This window comes from Grampus griseus, assembly GCF_964374135.1.
Source record: "Grampus griseus genome assembly, chromosome: 18".
Lineage (NCBI taxonomy): Eukaryota > Metazoa > Chordata > Mammalia > Artiodactyla > Delphinidae > Grampus > Grampus griseus.
The window spans coordinates 63453778-63474491 of NC_139012.1; the positions used below are offsets into that span (position 1 = coordinate 63453778).

Below are 20714 nucleotides of genomic sequence, written 5' to 3' on the forward strand. Positions count from 1 at the left end.
CTGAGGGTTGTCTTTTGGTCTTGTTTATGGTTTCCTTTGCTGTGCAAAAGCTTTGAAGTTTCATTAGGTCCCATTTGTTTATTTTTGTTTTTATTTCCATTACTCTACGAGGTGAATCAAAAAAGATCTTGCTGTGATTTATGTCAAAGAGTGTTCTTCCTATTTTTTCCTTTAAGAGTTTGATAGTTTCTGGCCTTACATTTAGGTCTTTAATCCATTTTGAGCTTATTCTTGTGTATGGTGTTAGGGAGTGATCTAATCTCATACTTTTACAGGTACCTGTCCAGTTTTCCCAGCACCACTTATTGAAGAGGCTGTCCTTTCTCCACTGTACATTCCTGCCACCTTTGTCAAAGATAAGGTGACCATATGTGCGTGGGTTTATCTCTGGGCTTTCTATCCTGTTCCATTGATCTATCTTTCTGTTTTTGTGCCAGTACCATACTGTCTTGTTTACTGTAGCTTTGTAGTATAGTCTGAAGTCAGGGAGCCCGATTCCTCCTGCTCCTTTTTTCGTTCTCGAGATTGCTTTGGCTATTCAGGGTCTTTTGTGTTTCCATACAAATTGCGAAATTTTTTGTTCTAGTTCTGTGAAAAATGCCAGTGGTAGTTTGATAGGGATTGCATTGAATCTGTAGATTGCTTTGGGTAGTAGAGTCATTTTTACAATGTTGATTCTTCCAATCCAAGAACATGGTATATCTCTCCATCTATTTGTATCATCTTTAATTTCTTTCATCAGTGTCTTATAATTTTCTGCATATAGGTCTTTTGTCTCCTTAGGTAGGTTTATTCCTAGATATTTTATTCTTTTTGTTGCAGTGGTAAATGGGAGTGGTTTCTTGATTTCACTTTCAGATTTTTCATCATTAGTGTATAGGAATGCCAGAGATTTCTGTGCATTAATTTTGTATCCTGCTACTTTACCAAATTCATTGATTAGCTCTAGTAGTTTTCTGGTAGCATCTTTAGGATTTTCTATGTATAGTATCATGTCATCTGCAAACAGTGACAGCTTTACTTCTTCTTTTCCGATTTGGATTCCTTTTATTTCCTTTTCTTCTCTGATTGCTGTGGCTAAAACTTCCAAAACTATGTTGAATAACAGTGGTGAGAGTGGGCAACCTTGTCTTGTTCCTGATCTTAGTGGAAATGCTTTCGGTTTTTCACCATTGAGGATGATGTTGGCTGTGGGCTTGTCATATATGGCCTTTATTATGTTGAGGAAAGTTCCCTCTATGCCTATTTTCTGCAGGGTTTTTATCATAAATGGGTGTTGAATTTTGTCAAAAGCTTTCTCTGCATCTATTGAGATGATCATATGGTTTTTCTCCTTCAGTTTGTTAATATGGTGTATCATGTTGATAGATTTGCGTATATTGAAGAATCCTTGCATTCCTGGAATAAACCCTACTTGATCATGGTGTATGATCTGTTTAATGTGCTGTTGGATTCTGTTTGCTAGTATTTTGTTGAGGATTTTTGCATCTATGTTCATCAGTGATATTGGCCTGTAGTTTTCTTTCTTTGTGACATCCTTGTCTGGTTTTGGTATCAAGGTGATGGTGGCCTCATAGAAGGAATTTGGGAGTGTTCCTCCCTCTGCTATATTTTGGAAGAGTTTGAGAAGGATAGGTGTTAGCTCTTCTCTAAATGTTTGATAGAATTCGCTTGTGAAGCCGTCTGGTCCTGGGCTTTTGTTTGTTGGAAGATTTTTAATCACAGTTTCAATTTCAGTGCTTGTGATTGGTCTGTTCATATTTTCTATTTCTTCTTGATTCAGTCTTGGCAGGTTGTGCATTTCTAAGAATTTGTCCATTTCTTCCAGGTTGTCCATTTTATTGGCATAGAGTTGCTTGTAGTAGTCTCTTAGGATGCTTTGTATTTCTGCATTGTCTGCTGTAACTTCTCCTTTTTCATTTCTAATTTTATTGATTTGAGTCCTCTCCCTCTTTTTCTTGATGAGTCTGGCTAATGGTTTATCAATTTTGCTTATCTTCTCAAAGAACCAGCTTTTAGTTTTATTAATGTTTGCTATTGTTTTCTTTGTTTCTATTTCATTTATTTCTGCTCTGATCTTTATGATTTCTTTCCTTTTGCTAATTTTGGGTTTTGTTTTTTCTTCTTTCTCTAGTTGCTTTAGGTGTAAGTTTAGATTGTTTATTTGAGATTTTTCTTGTTTCTTGAGGTAGGCTTGTATAGCTATAAACTTCCCTCTTAGAACTGCTGTTGCTGCATCCCATAGGTTTTGGATCATCGTGTTTTCATTGTCATTTGTCTCTAGGTATTTTTTGATCTCCTCTTTGATTTCTTCAGTGATCTCTTGGTTATTTAGTAATGTATTGTTTAGCCTCCATGTGTTTTTGTTTTTTACGTTTTTTTCCCTGTAATGCATTTCTAATCTCATAGCCTTGTGGTCAGAAAAGATGCTTGATATGATTTCAGTTTTCTTAAATTTACTGAGGCTTGATTTGTGACCCAAGATGTGATCGATCCTGGAGAATGTTCCATGGGCACTTGAGAAGAAAGTGTAATCTGCTGTTTTGGGATGGAATGTCCCATAAATATCAATTAAATCTATCTGGTCTGTTGTGTCATTTAAAGCTTCTGTTTCCTTATTTACTTTCATTTTGGATGATCTGTCCATTGGTGATAAAGTTCCCCACTATTATTGTGTTACTGTCGATTTCCTCTTTCATAGCTGTTAGCAGTTGCCTTATGTATTAAGGTGCTCCTATGTTGGGTGCATATATATTTGTAATTGTTATATCTTCTTCTTGGATTGATCCCTTGATCATTATGTAATGTTCTTCCTTGTCTCTTGTAACATTCTTTACTTTAAAGTCTGTTTTATCTGATATGAGTATAGCTACTCCAGCTTTCTTTTGATTTCCATTTGCAGGAATATCTTTTTCCATCCCCTCAGTTTCAGTCTGTATGTGTCCCTAGGTCTGAAGTGGGTCTCTTGTAGACAGCATATATATGGGTCTTGTTTTTGTATCCATTCAGCAAGCCTCTGTCTTTTGGTTGGAGCATTTAATCCATTTACGTTTAAGGTAATTATCGATATGTATGTTCCTATGACCATTTTCTTAATTGTTTTGGGTTTGTTTTTGTAGGTGCTTTTCTTCTCTTGTAATTCCCACTTAGAGAAGTTCCTTTAGCATTTGTTTTAGAGCTCGTTTGGTGGTGCTGAATTCTCTTAGCTTTTGCTTGTCTGTAAAGCTTTTGATTTCTCCTTCCAATCTGGATGAGATCCTAGCCGGGTAGAGTAATCTTGATTGTAGGTTCTTCCCTTTCATCACTTTAAATATATCATGCCACTCGCTTCTGGCTTGTAGAGTTTCTGCTGAGAAATCAGCCATTAACCTTATGGGAGTTCCCTTGTGTGTTAATTGTCATTTTTCCCTTGCTGCTTTTAATAAATTTTCTTTGTCTTTAATTTTTGCCAGTTTGATTACTGTGTGTCTTGTCTTGATTACTGCTGCGCTTCCTGGACTTGGGTAGCTATTTCCTTTCCCATGTTAGGGAAGTTTTCGACTATAATCTCTTCAAATATTTTCTCTGGTCCTTTCTCTCTCTCTTCTCCTTCTGGGACCCCCATAATGCGAATGTTGTTGCATTTAATGTTGTCCCAGAGGTCTCTTCGGCTGTCTTCATTTCTTTTCATTCTTTTTTCTTCTGTTCCACAGCAGTGAATTCCACCATTCTGTCTTCCAGGTCACTTATCCGTTCTCCTGCCTCAGTTATTCTGCTATTGATTCCTTCTAGTGTAGTTTTCATTTCAGTTATTGTATTGTTCATCTCTGTTTGTTTGTTCTTTAATTCTTCTAGGTCTTTGTTAAACATTTCTTGCATCTTCTCGATCTTTGCCTCCATTCTTTTTCCGAGGTCCTGGATCATCTTCACTATCAATATTCTGAATTCTTTTTCTGGAAGGTTGCCTATCTCCACTTCATTTAGTTGTTTTTCTGGGGTTTTATCTTTTTACTTCATCTGGTACATAGCCCTCTGCCTTTTCATCTTGTCTATCTTTCTGTGAATGTGGTTTTTGTGCTACAGGCTGCAGGCCTGTTGTTCTTGCTTCTGCTGTCTGCCTTCTGGTGGATGAGGCTATCTCTGGTCCGTATTGTTAAAGACACTGAAGGCCATATCCATAAGAAGGTTGAGAGGGGTTTGGGGACCCACGGCAAGCTTTTGCAGCTTCCTATGGATGTCAGGGGCCGAATGGTAAATGAAGTAAGTTGCAAGCACAATGCGTCCCTCAAAAGCATCTGGGTCCACATTTGTATACTTTCTGAGGGAATCTACCAGCCAGGCCCGAAATAGGGCTGGATTTTTGTCCTCACCTTGGGCGATCTCTTAAACCTCATCATAGTTGACAGGTTTAATTATGCGCTGGTGTCTCATCCCTTCAGTGAGGCAAAGGATCATGTGGTCTCTTCTAGGGATACTAGGTTGGCCTAGTTCATAGTCCCAATTGGGATCAATCAGTGGCACTGCTGTCATGCCCACAGGGTAATAATTGGGTTGGACAGTGTATAATCCATCAGCATATGCTTGAGCATGCACCCAAATACAGGTCTTTTCGTCACGGGTGCTGCAGTGGGAAATGGCAACATTCAGGTCCTTCCAAATAAGGTCGTAGGAAAGCATTAGTCCCTGGAATTCTTCAGTGAACTGGCTAGGATCCTCTGAGAATCGGCCTAAGTGAGTGCAGCACTGGTTGAGGTCAGACAAAGAAAGGGGGTGCAGACTCTGGTCATTCCCTGAGGTCTGCCTGTTGCTTCTTAGAGGGGGCAAAGGAGCTCTGGCTGCACTTCTGGTATGGAAGGATAAAGAGGCTTATATGGTGCTGGAGGGGCTGAAGATGGCGAAAGAGGACTTGGGTCTTCTGTCCGAGACTTATTTTCCTGCAGAGATACTACCAGAGGGGGTTTTTGAATAGTTTGAACAGGTCCCAACCTGCAAGGTTCCCTAACACAGGACTTGCATAGCTCCAGGTTCTCTCTTAGGGTCATAAGGGCCTGAACATAAGGAATCTCTGTCCGTTTTCCATGCCTTTCGCAAAAAAATTCTAACTGTACGATGGTATTATAGTGGAGGCTTCCATTTTCTGGCCAAATCTCATCATCCTCAAGTTTATACTGGGGCCAGGCTGTATTACAGAAGAAGATGAGCTTTTCCTGTTTAAAAAAATCTAGAGAAAACTTGTCCCAGTGACTTAGAATGCACCCTGAGGGGTGAATCCTTGGGGATGGAGGAGATGCTCCCCACTGATCCTTCAGGGAGAGAGGGCTCCCGTAAAAGAGAGGAGCACTACAGTTAGGATGTCCCTTTAGGGGTTCCCTCTGTCAGGACTGGCTACAGGCATCCCTGTTCACCTAGTCCTGTCAACTTTGGCCAATGTCAGGGTAGTTAGTGGCCCTGCCACATGGCAACTCTGCCAGCCCCAGAGTGCTGGGGCCTGTGTCCTATCCTGACAGCTCTGGTACCCAGGATGAACGACCTTCCTGAGGGTTTCTCTGTAGATTCTCTGACCATTGAGTAATCCATGTGTTCCAGGGTGTATTCCCCTGGAACAGACGTCTTCATAGTTCCAGGAGCTATTTAGGTCCCAGTCCCCTTTCTCTAAAAGGGTGGTCAGGATCTGAAAACAGGCACTGGCCACTAAGGGAGGCGGTATGTAGGACTGTGTACAAGTCTCCTTTCTATTATCTAGAGAAGTCTTAATTTCCTTTCATTTACAGTCCAAGTAAGGCTGCATTTTATATTTCCACAAAGTTGAACCTGATCACAGTTAATCAGATGGTCTGTGCCCCTGGCTGCCTGTGGAAATGGCTGGAAACTTCTCTTGACATGCCCTGTGCAGATGCAGTAGTGAAATGTGTAGGACCTAGCAGCTAGGTTGGAAAACGCCTGACAGATTTCCTCCCCCCATTTCCAAGGAAGTAATAAGAGCAAGATAGAGACACAGAGACAAAGATAGTCAGACGTAAGTGGACCTGAAATAATCCTGTGGGGACAGCCACAGGGAAAGGGAGGGTGTTATGTTTTAAGCTTGTGTGCCTAAAAACGTTACATGGAAGTTGTTTTAAGGTGGGTGGACAGACCTATCTTCTCTCTAGTCCCTTCCATGACCCACATATCCTTACACGGCAGGAGTCTTGTGGTGGGAAACACCCTGGTGTCTTACATATGCTTGACCCATGCCCACGTATGTTGCAGCAAGCAGGTCCAAAAGGTGACAGGCAGAGGGAGCAAAAGGGAGAGTAATGACAAGAAGTCAGGCAGTGGCTCTCAAGCACAAGTGAGATGAGAGGCTAAGACTTGCCAGGGAAAGGAGGAGGGATATTTGACCTCCCAATAATTCTCCTGGCTGGCTTACCACAGATGTTGCCAGAGGGTAGGTTCTTGTTTCCTCACAGAAAGAATTCAGAGACAAGTCACAAGAGGCCAAGTAAGCAAAGCGAGGATTTATTGAGAGATAGTAAACTCTCAGGAGGGAACACGGGCAGGCTCAGACAAGCTGAGGCTCAGCCCCTTTGAAATGACTAATGGTAGGCCCTTCTTACCCTCAGATATTTTGGTGGACACCGAAACCAGTGAGTTCACTAAGTTCCTAATAAATCAGGATAAGTCCTAAAGGTGATTTCAGAGTCTGGAAATCAGGTTTTGCTGGCCCTAGCCAAGAAACTCACCCCATCTCTCTTGAAGTTCATATCCCGTCCCTAACGCAGCTTCCATGCTTGGATCTCACCCCTCACATCAATATTTCTAACCAATACCAAGTACTCATTCCCAAGTGCAATGAGTCTAGCCTGTCTTGCTGCCCCTGCCCCTAGTGACCAGTGGAAGAGGGAGGGAAAACGCCAGTTGTCCGGCATTTACAATATGGCCCTCCTAAGGCCTACAGAAAAGTCCCCACACCTCACGACCCCTCTTGTAACGGTGGCCTCTCTCCTCAAGCCGCGTGGGTACACCCTCTTGGGCAAACCACTTACAGGAATGGCTCAGCTCCTCAGAAGTGCGCCAGGCGTGCACTGCCCCAGACGCCTGTCCCTCTGCGGCCTGAACATAAACCAGCTGCCTTCTCAGAATAACCCCAGCTCTCCTTCCCCTCCCCAGGATTGGCTGTGGCCTTTCCTTGGATAGATAAGGCCCTGCTTGCGGGACAGTGCACGCTAGGCCAGCTAAGTAATCAGATGAACCTAGGTGTATCCCTCCATAATATCCGCCACTCCTGAAGTAAGAGGCTGATGGGCCTCATCCTGGCAGCAACTGGAGCAGCTGTTGTTTGGTGGCCCCATGGGCGGCTTTGCCTACCTTGAGGCAATGCTTTGCAACCTGCCAGATGCTCTGTCTCCTCTGGCCAGGACCATGGGGACCCCCTTTATTTCCTAGCGAGTGTGGTGATGGATAACAGACTGGCCCTGGACTATCTGCTAGCTGAACGGGGAGGGGTGTGTGCAGTAACCAAAAAAATGTGCTGCACCTCCATCACCACCACTGGCCAGGTGGAAGAAGATGTGCAAAAGATACACGAACAGGCCCAGGGGCTCCACACTTGTGGGAAGGGTGACCCCAGTGCCAGCTCCACATGGACTGCAGTCAGCGGGGTACTACCAAACCTGACCTGGTTCCTACCCCTGCTTGGACCTCTGACTACAGTAATATTTTTGCTGATTTGGGGCCCCTGCCTTTTTAGTCTCCTGTTTGTTAAGTCTGTTTCTTCAGGTTACGACAGTGTCACCTACATGTGATGGTATGCCAGGGATTTCAGCCCATCCTGCGAGAAGATGGGGACCATCAACACCCACTGGACAGGGCTGCAGCCTCCTTCTACTCCCCACTCCCCATCTCTGCCGCTGTACATGACCCTGAGACCTCCTGTCTCTGACAGAGCAAGGTGATCTGGACCCCACTGGTAGGGACAATGCCCCTGCTCAGCTTGAAGCAGCTACGGAAGACGGACCGTCGACCCTTTGACCCTTAAAAGATTTTAAGGGTCCAGACTCCCCGAGGGGGGAGACGTTAGAGCAGGCAGTTAGCCAGACATGAGCAGAGGAGGGAGGCACACAGGTCATGTGACAGGAGACCATAATACGTCTTGCAATGACAGGGGTTCTAGGGGCAAACACAGAAAAGCGGGAACCTCCGGGCTGACAGGAGACCATATGTCTTGTGAAGACAAGGGTCCTAGAGGCAAACAAAGAAAGGCAGGAACCTCCTGGTCGGAATGTAACCTTTTGCTCATTATGCCCTCATTACAGTAGAATTAGCATTGCAACCAGAGCAGTACCCATCATGCACCGGCACCACGACAGATCCGAGCAAAACCAAATAAGGACAGAAACTCCCCCTCCTCTCGGGAAGGTGGACCTGGGATGAAAACCAGGAAATTACCCCCAAATCCCTCCCTTCTTGATGAATATTCCACCTAATCATTTTCACACCCCGTATAACCAGCTTGCCGAAAGGACTCACTGCTGCTCACCTGAGCCTGTCTGCGCTCCCTCCTGAGAGTGTACTGTCACTCAGTAAATCCTTTGCTTACTTGGCCTCTCAGTCTCAGCTCTGAATTCTTTCTACAAAAATACGAGAACCTACCCTCTGGCCGCACGAAGACAGCCACAGACAATTCATAAGCCAATCAGTATGGCTGTGTTCCAGTAAAACTTCATTTATAAAAACAGACAGCCAGCTGGACTTGGCCCCTGAGCGGGACTTGGCTAAGCCCAGATTTAGATCTTGGCATCTCATTTCTCCTACATCTCAACTTCACCTCCTAGATTATTTTAGTCGCTTTCTGAGGTTTCCTGCTCTATTGTGTCTTCCTGGGGCTCCGGTTTGTACATTGCAAACTTCACTGGATGATGTACCATAGTTGAAACAAGTGTAGGATAATGTCTGCTGCTAGGTTTCCCATCTGTGTCTAGGATTTGATTGATTTTTACAGAAATATAGTTGCTTGTTTGCAGGAAATAACGTTCCAGTGACTGTTAGGTATCTTTGCATCTGTGTTGTAATCCGTAGCATGGAGCCTCTCGTCCTTAATATGTTTTGCATTATTTTATTACTATTATGTTTGACTATGTTGAGGCCCGGCTTCCAGTTCTCACCCCCTTGCATCTTTTGAATTTATCACTGTCAGCTGGCAGAGCTGAATGCAATCAGTGGATTTGGAGATGTTCCTAAGTGCCTTCTTTGCAAGTCATTTGTAAGAATAAGACCAATCTTAGCATTAGTTCCTCTGTACTTTTCTGTCTGCCTTTTTTTCCAGAACTGTACCCATTTAGTCAGACCCTTTGTTACTGTCTTTCTGAGCCACTTTTCTATTTCTTCTGAAACATTCCCCCAAATCTGTAGTGATTCAGTCTTTTAAATAACAGAAATTTAAGTAGATGTTACAGTTAATGTTTTTTTCCCAACGTATTCAACAGTGTGCTGGTGAAAAATTTCAAGACGTGTCATTTTACCCACTTGTATTGTACATGGGCTGTGGCACCTTTTAGTAGCGACTCTACAGTTCTTTGTGTAGTGAAAGCTGGGTGTGAAGAGTGAAGCTGGGAACAAATCTGCATTTCCTAGGGTGGGTCCATATTGGGTCTTGTCAACCCAGCGTCTCCACAGAGAGCTTGAAAATCTGTAAAAGTCCAAGTTGTGATCCCTGTGCAGTCAGTTCTCCATGTTAAACATCAAGACTTACCTGCCCTGCTATGTGCCTTTTACATAATAAATGTGTCAGATTCCTACCATAATATGAACATATGGCCACAGTCTAGCTCTTGACAAGATTCTCACATTCATTGATTGGTGAAAAATGCTCATGTGAAAGGTGAAATCATGAAGTAAAGGTTGACCTAATTGCATTGGGTCCAATGGAAAGAGCACTTGTACCATAGTTGAGATCTCACCTCAAGTCCTCTGCTAGGTGACCTTAAGCTGTTCACTTAACCTCTGTGCTTCCTTCTGCTTGCTTTGCAAGGTTGTTCTTATGTGGATAAAATGAGGTAATTGAATTGAAAGGAGGTAAGAACATAAAGCTATACAAAGATGGTGACAGTCAGAATGCTGTCCCTGTATTCCTAAATGGACATTACAGCAGCCCTGCAGGTGAATGAAGTCGGGGTTCTGGCTGGACCCCGGCCATCTTAAAGGAAATTCTCTTCTTTGCCTTCTGTGCCTGCATTCACCCCCCCTTAGACTGTCCTGGAAGTCAGCAGTCACCTTGATGCCCCCTGTCCCTGGTACATACATTATGTGATCATACCGCTAGACAGCCTAAGGGCTGGGTCATGGGCTTGCCTGCTCACATCTCCCCATCACCAAGGCTGCTTCTTGGAAGGGACGTCTGGCTTAGTTCCTAGATAATTGGCAAAAAGCGAAGGGACTTGTAAAAAGTAAGCCCTCTGCAGGGTCTGCTGCTCCATTTGACCTCGCTACTGGTCCAAATTGCACATACATGTTGGGTTTTTTTTTTAATGGACTGATGTAAGTGTCAAGCTGACGTTTGACACTTCACTGCTCTAACATTGCAGAAAGTAAAGTTATCAGATGAGCGCATAGAAGCAAGAGAAGATTACACTAAGTTTAACACTAAAGATTTGAAGACTGTAAAGGTATGTGTCTGGGTGCAGCAGCAAATACTCTTGAATCCTGTGGCTGTTGCTGCATGGGGACTTCGAGGAACGATTGCATGCTTGATTGTGATTTTATCATTTTAACCATGAAGAATTATTAACTTGCATTTCTGTGACTTAAGAATTAATTCAAAATTATGAATGGTGATGAAAGCGTCAAGCAAAGAAGACTTTTTACAGATAAAGAAATGCAGTATACTTATTAGCAAGAGTGTGCCTAAACTTTGCAATATATTCAGAGTGATAGGATGGGGCAGAGGAAGGGGCTCCAAAGGTAATTTTTTGTCGACTCTGCTGCCCAGTAGCTTCCCAGAAATTATGACAATGACAACAATTATTAACAACTCCATAATTCAGCAACCACCCCAGCAAGTATTTTCATAACATTTCTTACTGATTTATCCTATACATCATCATATATATATATACACACACACATATAGTTTGGGGTTCTGCCTTTTTCATTTAGCTCTATATTGTGAAAATGTTCATGTCATTAAGCTTTCTTTGAAAAATTATTAATGGTTTTGTGATATTCAGTCATGTGTTATTTTATTTCACCACAGGGAATATAGTCTATTTAATCATTCTCCTATTTTTGGACACATAGGTTACTTCTGCTTTTTTGTTTTTGTTTTAATGAGGTGATAAACATTCTCATTTATAGTCTGCATCTCTATTTCATCAGACACAATTTAAAACTAAGAGTAAAGTCTTAGAAAACATGAACTCTTTCCATGATTACTAGTATACATATATATAGCTAAAATGCTTTCCAAAAGTGTAGCAGAAATTTGTACTCCCAGCCGTTATTGCTGATGAGTGTTCATCTCACATTCTTGACAACATCAAGTATTATTTTTATTCTTGAAAAATTTGCCTAAGTAGGCTACTTTAGGTAGAAAGGTTGTTTTTCCAAATGCTTATTGCCTATCTGCATTTTTGCAAATTGTTAGTTCATGTTTCTTGCCTGTTTTTATATTGGGATAGTAATATTTTTCTTGTTGATTTGTAAGAGCTCATTCTAAATTCAGGCTATTAACACTTTTCATGACATATAGGGTACAGATAATTTTCCAGTTTGTTTAGGCTTTTCATTTGACTTTTGAACTATTTTAAGTTTATCTGAGGATTAAATATGGAAGTTTTTTATGATTTTCTCATTATTTTTATGCTTAGAAAGACCTTGCCTTGCCCCAAGATAGGTTAACTTCCACCTAGATTTTAAGAACACTTACTCTCCATAGATTTAATGTTTTCTAAAAATTGTGTTCTTTAATCTACATGTAATTTATCAGGGCATGGGCTATCAGGGGATAATCCAACTTGAGATTTGGCTAAAACAGCTGGTTATCTCAGTGCCTTCTGTAAGCAGGGACATTTTCGAGTTTCTCTGTGAGGAGTATTTCTGCCCCACCCTTCTAAGTGCTGCTTCCCATTGTATCCACTTGGGCACCGCACCAGTGAGATAAGAGGTTGGACCAGGATGTCAGTTAATTGCAGGGGATGGAGGATAACTTGTCTCAGAGACTGTCACTTTTCCCCATCCAGCCAAAATATAAGCCTACTAAATTATAAGTGACAGAATGTAAAAAGCAAATTTTTAGGGATCATATATTGACTGTGCCCTTAACAGATACCTTGGCAATGGCTCTGTCTCACAGTTCCCAGAGAGACAGATGATTTTTTCTTTGCTGATTCCCATCATTTATGCTTTTGCTGAACACTGAAGTAAAATCAGCTGCTATTTCCCTTCTGCCAGTGCTTGTTATAGGACATGGCAAAACAAAACAAAACAAAAACAGTGACCAGGAAGAGAGAGAATTTTAAAAGGCAGAGTTATTTGGAGTCAGCTTTTTAGAAAGTATTTTTTTGTTGGAGGAAAAATGGGACAGCTATCCTGCTGGTCCTGGATGCTTTGCAATACAGGTTATCTTTTGAATATAATAGCTTTGTCCTTGGTTTCCCATAGAGCCTATGAATAAAATCAGATGGTAGATTGTTGTGAATTATTCATCATTTGGTAATACAAGGCTGTAATTCCTCCCTCTGACAATTGCTGCCTGTGTCAGTTCCATTGTTTGTGTTATTTCACTTAATACACCCTCCAGAATTATTTCCCCTAAAGTAAACCGTTGGTTGTAACATTCCACTCCTTAGAAGGTGGCAGTTTTGTCTCCTGCCTCTTTTAACATATTTTGTCTCTTAGATCTGAATTCTGAATAGAAATCAGAACTTTTAAAAAGAATCACTCCTTTATGAAGCATGTCAGCAGCAAATGCTTACCTCCCTTAACGAACCTTGAGACATGCATGGTCTTGTTTGATTTGCATGTATGATTTATAAATGTTACATTCATAACAATTTTTCTCTCTTATTTTCAATAACAGAAAAATAGCAAAATGACTGCAGCTCAGAAGGCTTTGGCTAAAGTTGACAAGAGTGGAATGAAAAGTATTGATTCCTTTTTTGGTGCAAAACATGTTAAAAAAATTGGAAAGATTTGAAACTTTGAAAATTAAATCAAGCAAAAATATTTGCCTTCTACATGTCCCATTTTCAGCCTTCCTCCATTCCACTGTACTTCCTAACCCTTAATTACCACCTTTTAAAAAAAAGTAGGAAGGGGGCAATTTTCAGATTCACTTGAACATTTCTTTGTGTTTGATTTTTGTGTTTTCCTGAACAAAATATGGGAAAGTAATTGTATAACTTCATGGCTTGTGGCCTTTGGAGTTTTGTTTGACATCATGAAAAGTAATCAAGTGAATAGAATTAACCTCTAGCATCACAATTTCCTCAATAAACTGATGTGTGACGATATTTGAGTGTATGCCTGTTATTTTATGCAACGTTGCACATGGTAGCTATAGCAATATGGTTTTCAATATACTGAGAGAAATATAACACAACTATCAGATAAACTACTACTTTTTAAAAGCCTTTAGTTTTGGGTAAATCTTTTGTTTAATGTATTTTCTGTTTTATGAATACATGTTCTTTGCAGAAAATAGAGAAAAGTATAAAACAAAAATTATAATCTCCTGACTTTTCATTACCTGGAGGTAATATGGTGTATTTTCTTCTATAATAATTTTTAAAGGAATTATAATAGTAATTTTATAACCTTTTTTCTTGACATCATTTTGTGAGCATTTTCCCAGGCTACTCTTCTTCATAAATATACTTCTTTAATGACAGTAATTTTTAATTATTTGAGTATTTGATTATTTAATGATCATAGTCCTATTTTGGACATTTGTATTATTTTTAAACATTTGCTATTGGAAGAATCAGATTCTATGTAAATATTTGTCCGTATCTTTTATTGTTTTCTTAGAATGGATTTTTAGAAGTGGGCTTACTGATTAATAACTAAGTTTTTCAAATATATACTTTTGGGAATATATTTCACAGAAAGGTTATAGTATCTTGCACTCTAACAAATGATGGTATGAGTCCTTATTAGCTTTGAGTAGTGTCTTTGCAAATAAGTGGAAAAAAGTCATGTTGGTGTGGTTTTAATTCACATTTTCCTGATTAATAATGTCGACTGAAGAAAACCCCACACAACCTGAAAGTTGAGAGTTATGTTTTATTCAGGGAACTTACAGAGGACTATAGCCTGGGAGGCAGCCTCTCAGATAGCTCTGAGGAACTGTTACAAAGAGGTAAGAGAGAAGCCAGGATATGTAGGAATTTTTGTTGAAAAAAAAAAACATGCAGTCAAACATCAAAAGATTACTGCTAATCATACACACACAAAAGAAACCCCAGACATCTCAAGTTAATGAGTTTAGTGCTTTTCTGGGTATGGGAAGATGCAAGAGTCTGGGCTCATTGAAATTACTCCTTTGATATGCATCTGAACCAGTATTCTGGTTCAGGGCCAGTATTCTGTTTTTCTCCATCCTGAATTCCCCTCAGGGCACACCGAGGTGGGGGGGCGGGTGAGGGGAAGCTCTGCAGAGGCTGATGGCTTGATGGTGGGCAGCATTTGTTGTTTTCTGAAATGGCAGGCAACATTTTTTTGTCCACAGTAATAATAATGTTCATTTTTTCACATTTACCTATCATTTGCCATCTTATAGAGAATTATTTGTTTATGCCCTTTGTTAAATTATTGGAGTATCAGTATTTTTCTTATTGATTCTAAAAAGTATTTTATAACTTAAAGACATTCATTTTTGTCCACTGTGTTCATTGTAATTTTTTTCCCTTGGTTTGTAATTATTTTCTCATCTTTTTATTTTTTCCATTAGATTTGTAGGATCATTTTTACAGGTTCTAAGAGTAAATTCTAATGGGTTTTACTGAGATTTTGAAAGACCCATAAATTATTTTGAGAAAAACACGTCTTTACAAAAGTCAGTGTCCTTATTCAGGAATATGGTATTTGTCTATATTTACTAAAATCCTAATCATACCTTTCACTAACATTTGGTTCTTCATCTTCATGTAGGTTCTAGATACTCCTTTTTAGGAGTATCTCTAGGTATTCTTGTTGCTATTAATGAAATCTTTTTTTTTTTTTTCAGTTATATCTCCTAACTGGCTATTTTGTGGTAAAGTATTACATTTTTATATATTTATCCTTTAAATAACTAATTTACTAAACTATTAATCTAAATTTTAAAATTTTATTCATATTGGGTTTTCAATGCATAATAAGGTACATAATTTTAACTTCGAAAAATTTGTGTGCAGTTCTGATAGTTATAGTAGCTCTTTTATATCTTTTATATCATATTACATGGGTAAGACTACCTAGAACAGTATTGAAGAATAATATGTAATAGTAGTTATCTTTGCCTAATTTGTGATTTTATTAATGTGCGTTACCATCAGTTCTGACACTAGCTATTGTTAATGGGATAAAGAATATCTATCTTTGGTATTTCCTTTTATACTTAGTTTCCTTAAAGTTTTAATTAGTCATTGGTATTGGTTGTTATCAAATATCTTTTTGGCATCTCTTGTGCTGGTTGTAGAGTTTTTATCACAATTAAACTGTGCTTGAGTTCCTACACTAAACTCTACCTGGCAGTAGATAAAGGAGAGCATCATGGATGCTCCCTATCTGGTTTAACCATTGTCAAATCTAGTTCTCAATTAGGTTTTCTCGGCTTTTATTTAGAATGTTTGCATCTATATTCGAAAGCAATATTGCTGTTAGATCTTAGTGTTAGAATTCAGCTGGCTTTCAATCTTTCCCAGTATTCTGGAAGGAATAATTTTGCATAAGAACAATCTATTTCTGGAAACTTCTAAAGAACATCCATGGTAAAACTGTCTGGCACTGAGCCTTCTTTTGTCTTCTTTAATCTGGAAAAATTTCTCACCTATTCCTTGTCTTACTTGACCTTGACATTTTTGAAGAGCACAGGCTGGTTATTTAGTCGAATGTTCCTCACTTTGAGTTTGCCTAATGTATCCTCTTGATTAGATCCAAGTTTTACCTTTTGGGCACCCACAGAAGTAATGCTGTGTCTTTCTTAGTGCACCATGTCAAGAGTCACATGACTCAGTACTAGGGATGTTAACTTTGATTGCTTGATTAAGGTGGTGTCCACCAGGTTTATCCACTGTAGAGTTATTATTTTTCTCTTTGTAATTAATAAGTGATTTGTGGGCAAATACTCTGGCACTTTTAAGTATTCTATTCCTCATTCAGCATTCACTCACAAGTTTTAAAATAAAACTGATGTTTTTTCCAACTCCATCATTTCTTTTATATTTATTTATTTTACATTTATATTTATTTACTTTGACATTTTTCTAGAAGGAAGGGCTTTCCCTTCTCTACTTATTTATTCATTTATGAGCTTATATCATCATGCACTTGAAGGTTATTTTATCCAGTGATTTAAATTACATTATTCTGTTCCTCATATTGTCCCAGAAGGGCCAGTAGGAGTCCCTTCAAGCTGCCTACTGTATCTTTTTGTTATGTTTCATTCATTTTTAAATACTTCATTACTTCTTCTGCAAGAGGGTATTCCAGACTCTTCATGTATTTTCCGTGTCCAAGCCCTGGAATCAGCCTCTTTCCCAAGGAGCCAGGGTTCCTTTTAGAGGAGAATGGTATTTAGAAACCAAGACCCAGGCAAGAGGTGTGCTTGCTGCTACTGTCGATCTATGTGTGTGGTTTTTGTAGATTTCCTTTATCAGACTGAGGAAGTTCTTCTCAGTGAGAGTTTTAATCATGAATGGATATTGAATTTTGTCCAATAAGTTTTCTTCATCTATTGAGATGATCATGCAGTTTTCCTTTAGTAAAGGAATATATTTTAATATGTGAAGTATAATGATCGATTTTTGAATGTTGAACTTTATATTCCTGGGATAAACTCACTTGGTCTTTTCATATATAGTATTGTGTTTTATTTCCTAATATTTTATTAACGATTTTTTTAATCTCTGTTCATGAGGGATATTGGTCTGTAGTTTTCCTTATTTGTAATGATTTTGTCTAGTTTTGGTATCAGAGTAAAGCTGACTTTATTAAATGAGTTGGGAAATAGTCTGTCATCACCCATTTTCTGAAAGCGTTTTTGTGAGATTAGTATTGTTTTTCCTTTTTATGTTGGACAGAATTCACTAGTGAAGCCATTTGGGCCTGGAATTTTTTTTTTTTCTGGGAAATTTTTTAGTTACTAGTTCAATTTCTATAATGTAAAGCTATTCTAATTTTCTTCTTTTTCTTGTGCCAGTTTTAGTAATTTATGTCTTTCAAGAAATGTATCTTTCATCTAGTTGTCAAATTTATTGGTATAACTTGTTTCTTATATTTTTATTATCCTTTTTATGTCTGTGAATCTAGTGATATTCCTTCTTTCATACCTGATTTGGTTGTGTCTCTTCGTTGTTTTCTTGATTATTTTCATTAAATTTGGAAAATTTCTGGCCAGTATGTCTATAAATTTTCTGTTCTTCACCCACCCACCCCCTTTTCTCTTCACCCTCTTGGCTTCTGGGACTCCAGTTACATGTATGCTAGACGACTTGATGTCCCACAGGTCCTTTAACTTCTGTTCTTCTTCTTTATTTTCAATTTTACTTTGTCTTGTAGTGTTTTATTTTCTATAACCTCAGTGAACTTTTATTTCATATATTGGAATTTTCAGCTCTAGATGTTCCATTTGGCTCCTTTTTATATCTTCGCGTTTCTCTCCTCATTGTGTTCTCCTTCAAGTAGTTCGTTAACAATAGCTGCTTAAATGTTCTTGTCTGCTAGTTCCAACATCTCTGACATTTCTGTGCCAATTTCTTTGTCTTTACTTTTTTACTTTGAAATAACATTAGACTTATAGAAAAGTTGCAAAAACAGTAGAGAGTATACATATACCCTTCACTCAGCTTCCTCTAACCTTAACACCTTATATAACCAGTACAATTATCAAAACCAGGGACTTTACAATAACACAATATTATTAACTAATCTACCCCCTTGTTTGAGTTTCATCTATTTTTACACTAATGTTTTTCCATTCCAGGGTCCAGTCCATCCTTCCACATTGCATTTAGTTAAGTATATCTCCTCTTTTCTGTAATGTGTCTCTCAGTCTTTCTTTATCTTTCCATGACCTTGACACCTTGAGAGTACTGGTCAGTTATTTTGTGAAATGCCCCTCCATTTCTGATACCTTGAAATTGTGCTAATATCCTGTTTCTCATGTGATCATTTCATAATACTAATAACTAATGATACTAATAACAACAAATACTGTCTAGCATTTATGTGCTTGGCACTGTTCTGAGCACTTTACGTATAATAATTCATTTAATCCCCACAGCAGCTGTAGTTGTAAGGCAGGGTGCCATAGGAGCCAGGAGAGTGACACCCAACCCAAAAGGCAAAAGGATGAGAGAAAGGCTACTTAAACTCTTGAATTATCACCCCTGTTGAAGGTAAGCTACTTAACAGCAGGAACTCTGTGCTATTCACCTTGTGTCTCGCACAGAGTATGCAGTTGGTAGATGTTGGTACACACTGGATAGGTTGGGCACAAATGTTGACTCTGTACTATTCACCTTGTGTCTCGCACAGAGTATGCAGTTGGTAGATGTTGGTACACACTGGATAGGTTGGGCACAAATGTTGACTCTGTACTATTCACCTTGTGTCTTGCACAGAATATGCAGTTGGTAGATGTTGGTACACACTGGATAGGTTGGGCACAAATGTTGGATAGGTTGAGTATTCTAACCAGTGTCCTCACTAATTGAGACTTGACCTTTTTATCCCAAGGGTCAAAGTCATGATCTTGATCTATCTTGGTCTTTCAAATTGTCTAAGCTATTACATGACCTTCTTGTTGGTCCTTGAATATGCCACACTGTTCCCATATCAGTGCCTTTGTGTGACTTGTTTATCTTTTATATCCTTCCTCCAGATCTTCACATGATTTGTTCCATCATGTCATTTCAAGCATCTCAAGCATCATTTTCTCAGAGATGCAATTCCTAATTCCTCACTTGCCTCCAATCCTCTCCCATCTTCCTGCCTCACCCTCTTCATAGAACCTTGCCTGACTAGGTCACAGTTATGTCCACAGCACCTAACATGGGGCAGCGCAGAGCAGGCCTTCTATAAAGGTATGAGGTAATCAATCGATCAATCAGTTAGTCTGTACCGGACACCTCAGAAAAGTGTTCTGCAGTACAAAATGGGGTTCCTTGACATTTTATGGCTGAACTTTGGAATTCAAGTTTCATTCTGAGTGGTTTTCTGTGGTGCTCTTAAGAGTTGAAGTTTAAGAACATATTCATAAACTCCTTGTAGAGGCTTAATAGAAATAATCTTTAATCTCTGGATAAAGAGCTGTGAATTTTCTTCTATCAGTTGATTAAACTTCACTTACTGTAGTCATTTTATCTGCGTCAGAATGTCTCAAGTTAGAATACATTGTTTACATCTGTGCTGTTAATAAATTTGCTTTTACATGGCATTTAAAGATTATTCATATAAAGCCCATAACCTAAATTATTGAAGTTTGAGAGTATATGTGGTCTATATACTCCTTGTCTTCACAGAAGCTTTTATTTTTTTCCAGCTTTATAGAGGTATAATTGACAAATTGTATATATTTAAAGTGTACAATGTGATGTTTTGATACACAAAGATTGTGACATGATTACCATAACCAAGCTCATTAACATATTTGTCACCTCACTTGTTTACCGTGTGTGTGTGTGAGATGAGAACACTGAAGATCTATTCTCTCAGCAAATTTCAAGTATACAATACAGTATTATTAACTATAGTCACTACACTGTACATTAGATTTCAGGAGCTTTAAATAGGTGCTCACATCATGACTTAGCTATAGATTAAATGGGAATCTGAAATCATCAGTTTTGTTTTCTTCCATATTTGAGTTTACTTTTGATGTCAAGATACTAATCCTACTTGCAATGTGCAGTGTTAACTAGGAGTTGAATAGTAGTTGAAGAGTGAAAAACTAAAGGTGTTACACCTACCTGCCAAGTGCTATTCTGGGGAATAATATTAGGAACAAATCAGTGTGGACTTTATATATATACATGCACAATATACACAAATTGACACACATGTATATACACACACACTTAAATACAAATACATGCACATATACACATATGCACCCACAAACATACATACGTATGTACAGACATACACGTATATATCCTATCCTTCCTTCAAATTTAAAGAATTTCAAACGAGACTTTTTAGACTTTATTACCACAGGTACAGTACCAAACATTGGGGTAGCGCAGAAAACTCAGATCCTTTGGCACTTTGCTTATCTTACTTACATCATTTATCTTTTTGATTAATGTGCTGAGTTTGGGGAAAGTTTCAAAAGATTTCTGCAAACTCTAAAACCACTTGTGTACACACACAAGAGCCTCCATCATTTTCATCAAACCATTCGTATTTCTGAAACTGATCTCAGATTACCAACATCCTTTCCTTTTTTGTGCCTGGTTTATCTTCGATTTAAATCTTCCTTGTACTCTAGCTCTCAGGCTCTTTCATCTTCCAGGTTTGTGCTTCTCGGGTTCTGACTCCCAAAGAGATTCCCCTCC

At 39.0% G+C, this 20714-nt stretch overlaps 1 protein-coding gene across 4 annotated transcripts in view; it reads left to right on the plus strand.

The window, feature by feature from the left end:
- Positions 1 to 20714, plus strand: part of RNASEH2B (ribonuclease H2 subunit B) — an 81311-nt gene that overhangs the window by 59364 nt on the left and 1233 nt on the right. Inside the window, exons 10-13 of one of the 4 annotated variants that reach the window (XM_082675789.1) lie at positions 10542 to 10622; positions 15182 to 15208; positions 18140 to 18169; positions 18440 to 18554. In XM_082675789.1, the coding sequence (XP_082531915.1) occupies positions 10542 to 10622; positions 15182 to 15208; positions 18140 to 18169; positions 18440 to 18448 (147 nt within the window). In that variant the 3' untranslated portion in view covers positions 18449 to 18554. Of the gene's footprint in view, positions 1 to 10541; positions 10623 to 13033; positions 13417 to 15181; positions 15209 to 18139; positions 18275 to 18439; positions 18555 to 20714 lie in introns of those variants that run through there. The other 3 variants (XM_082675790.1, XM_082675788.1, XM_082675787.1) reach the window with 3 other exon arrangements.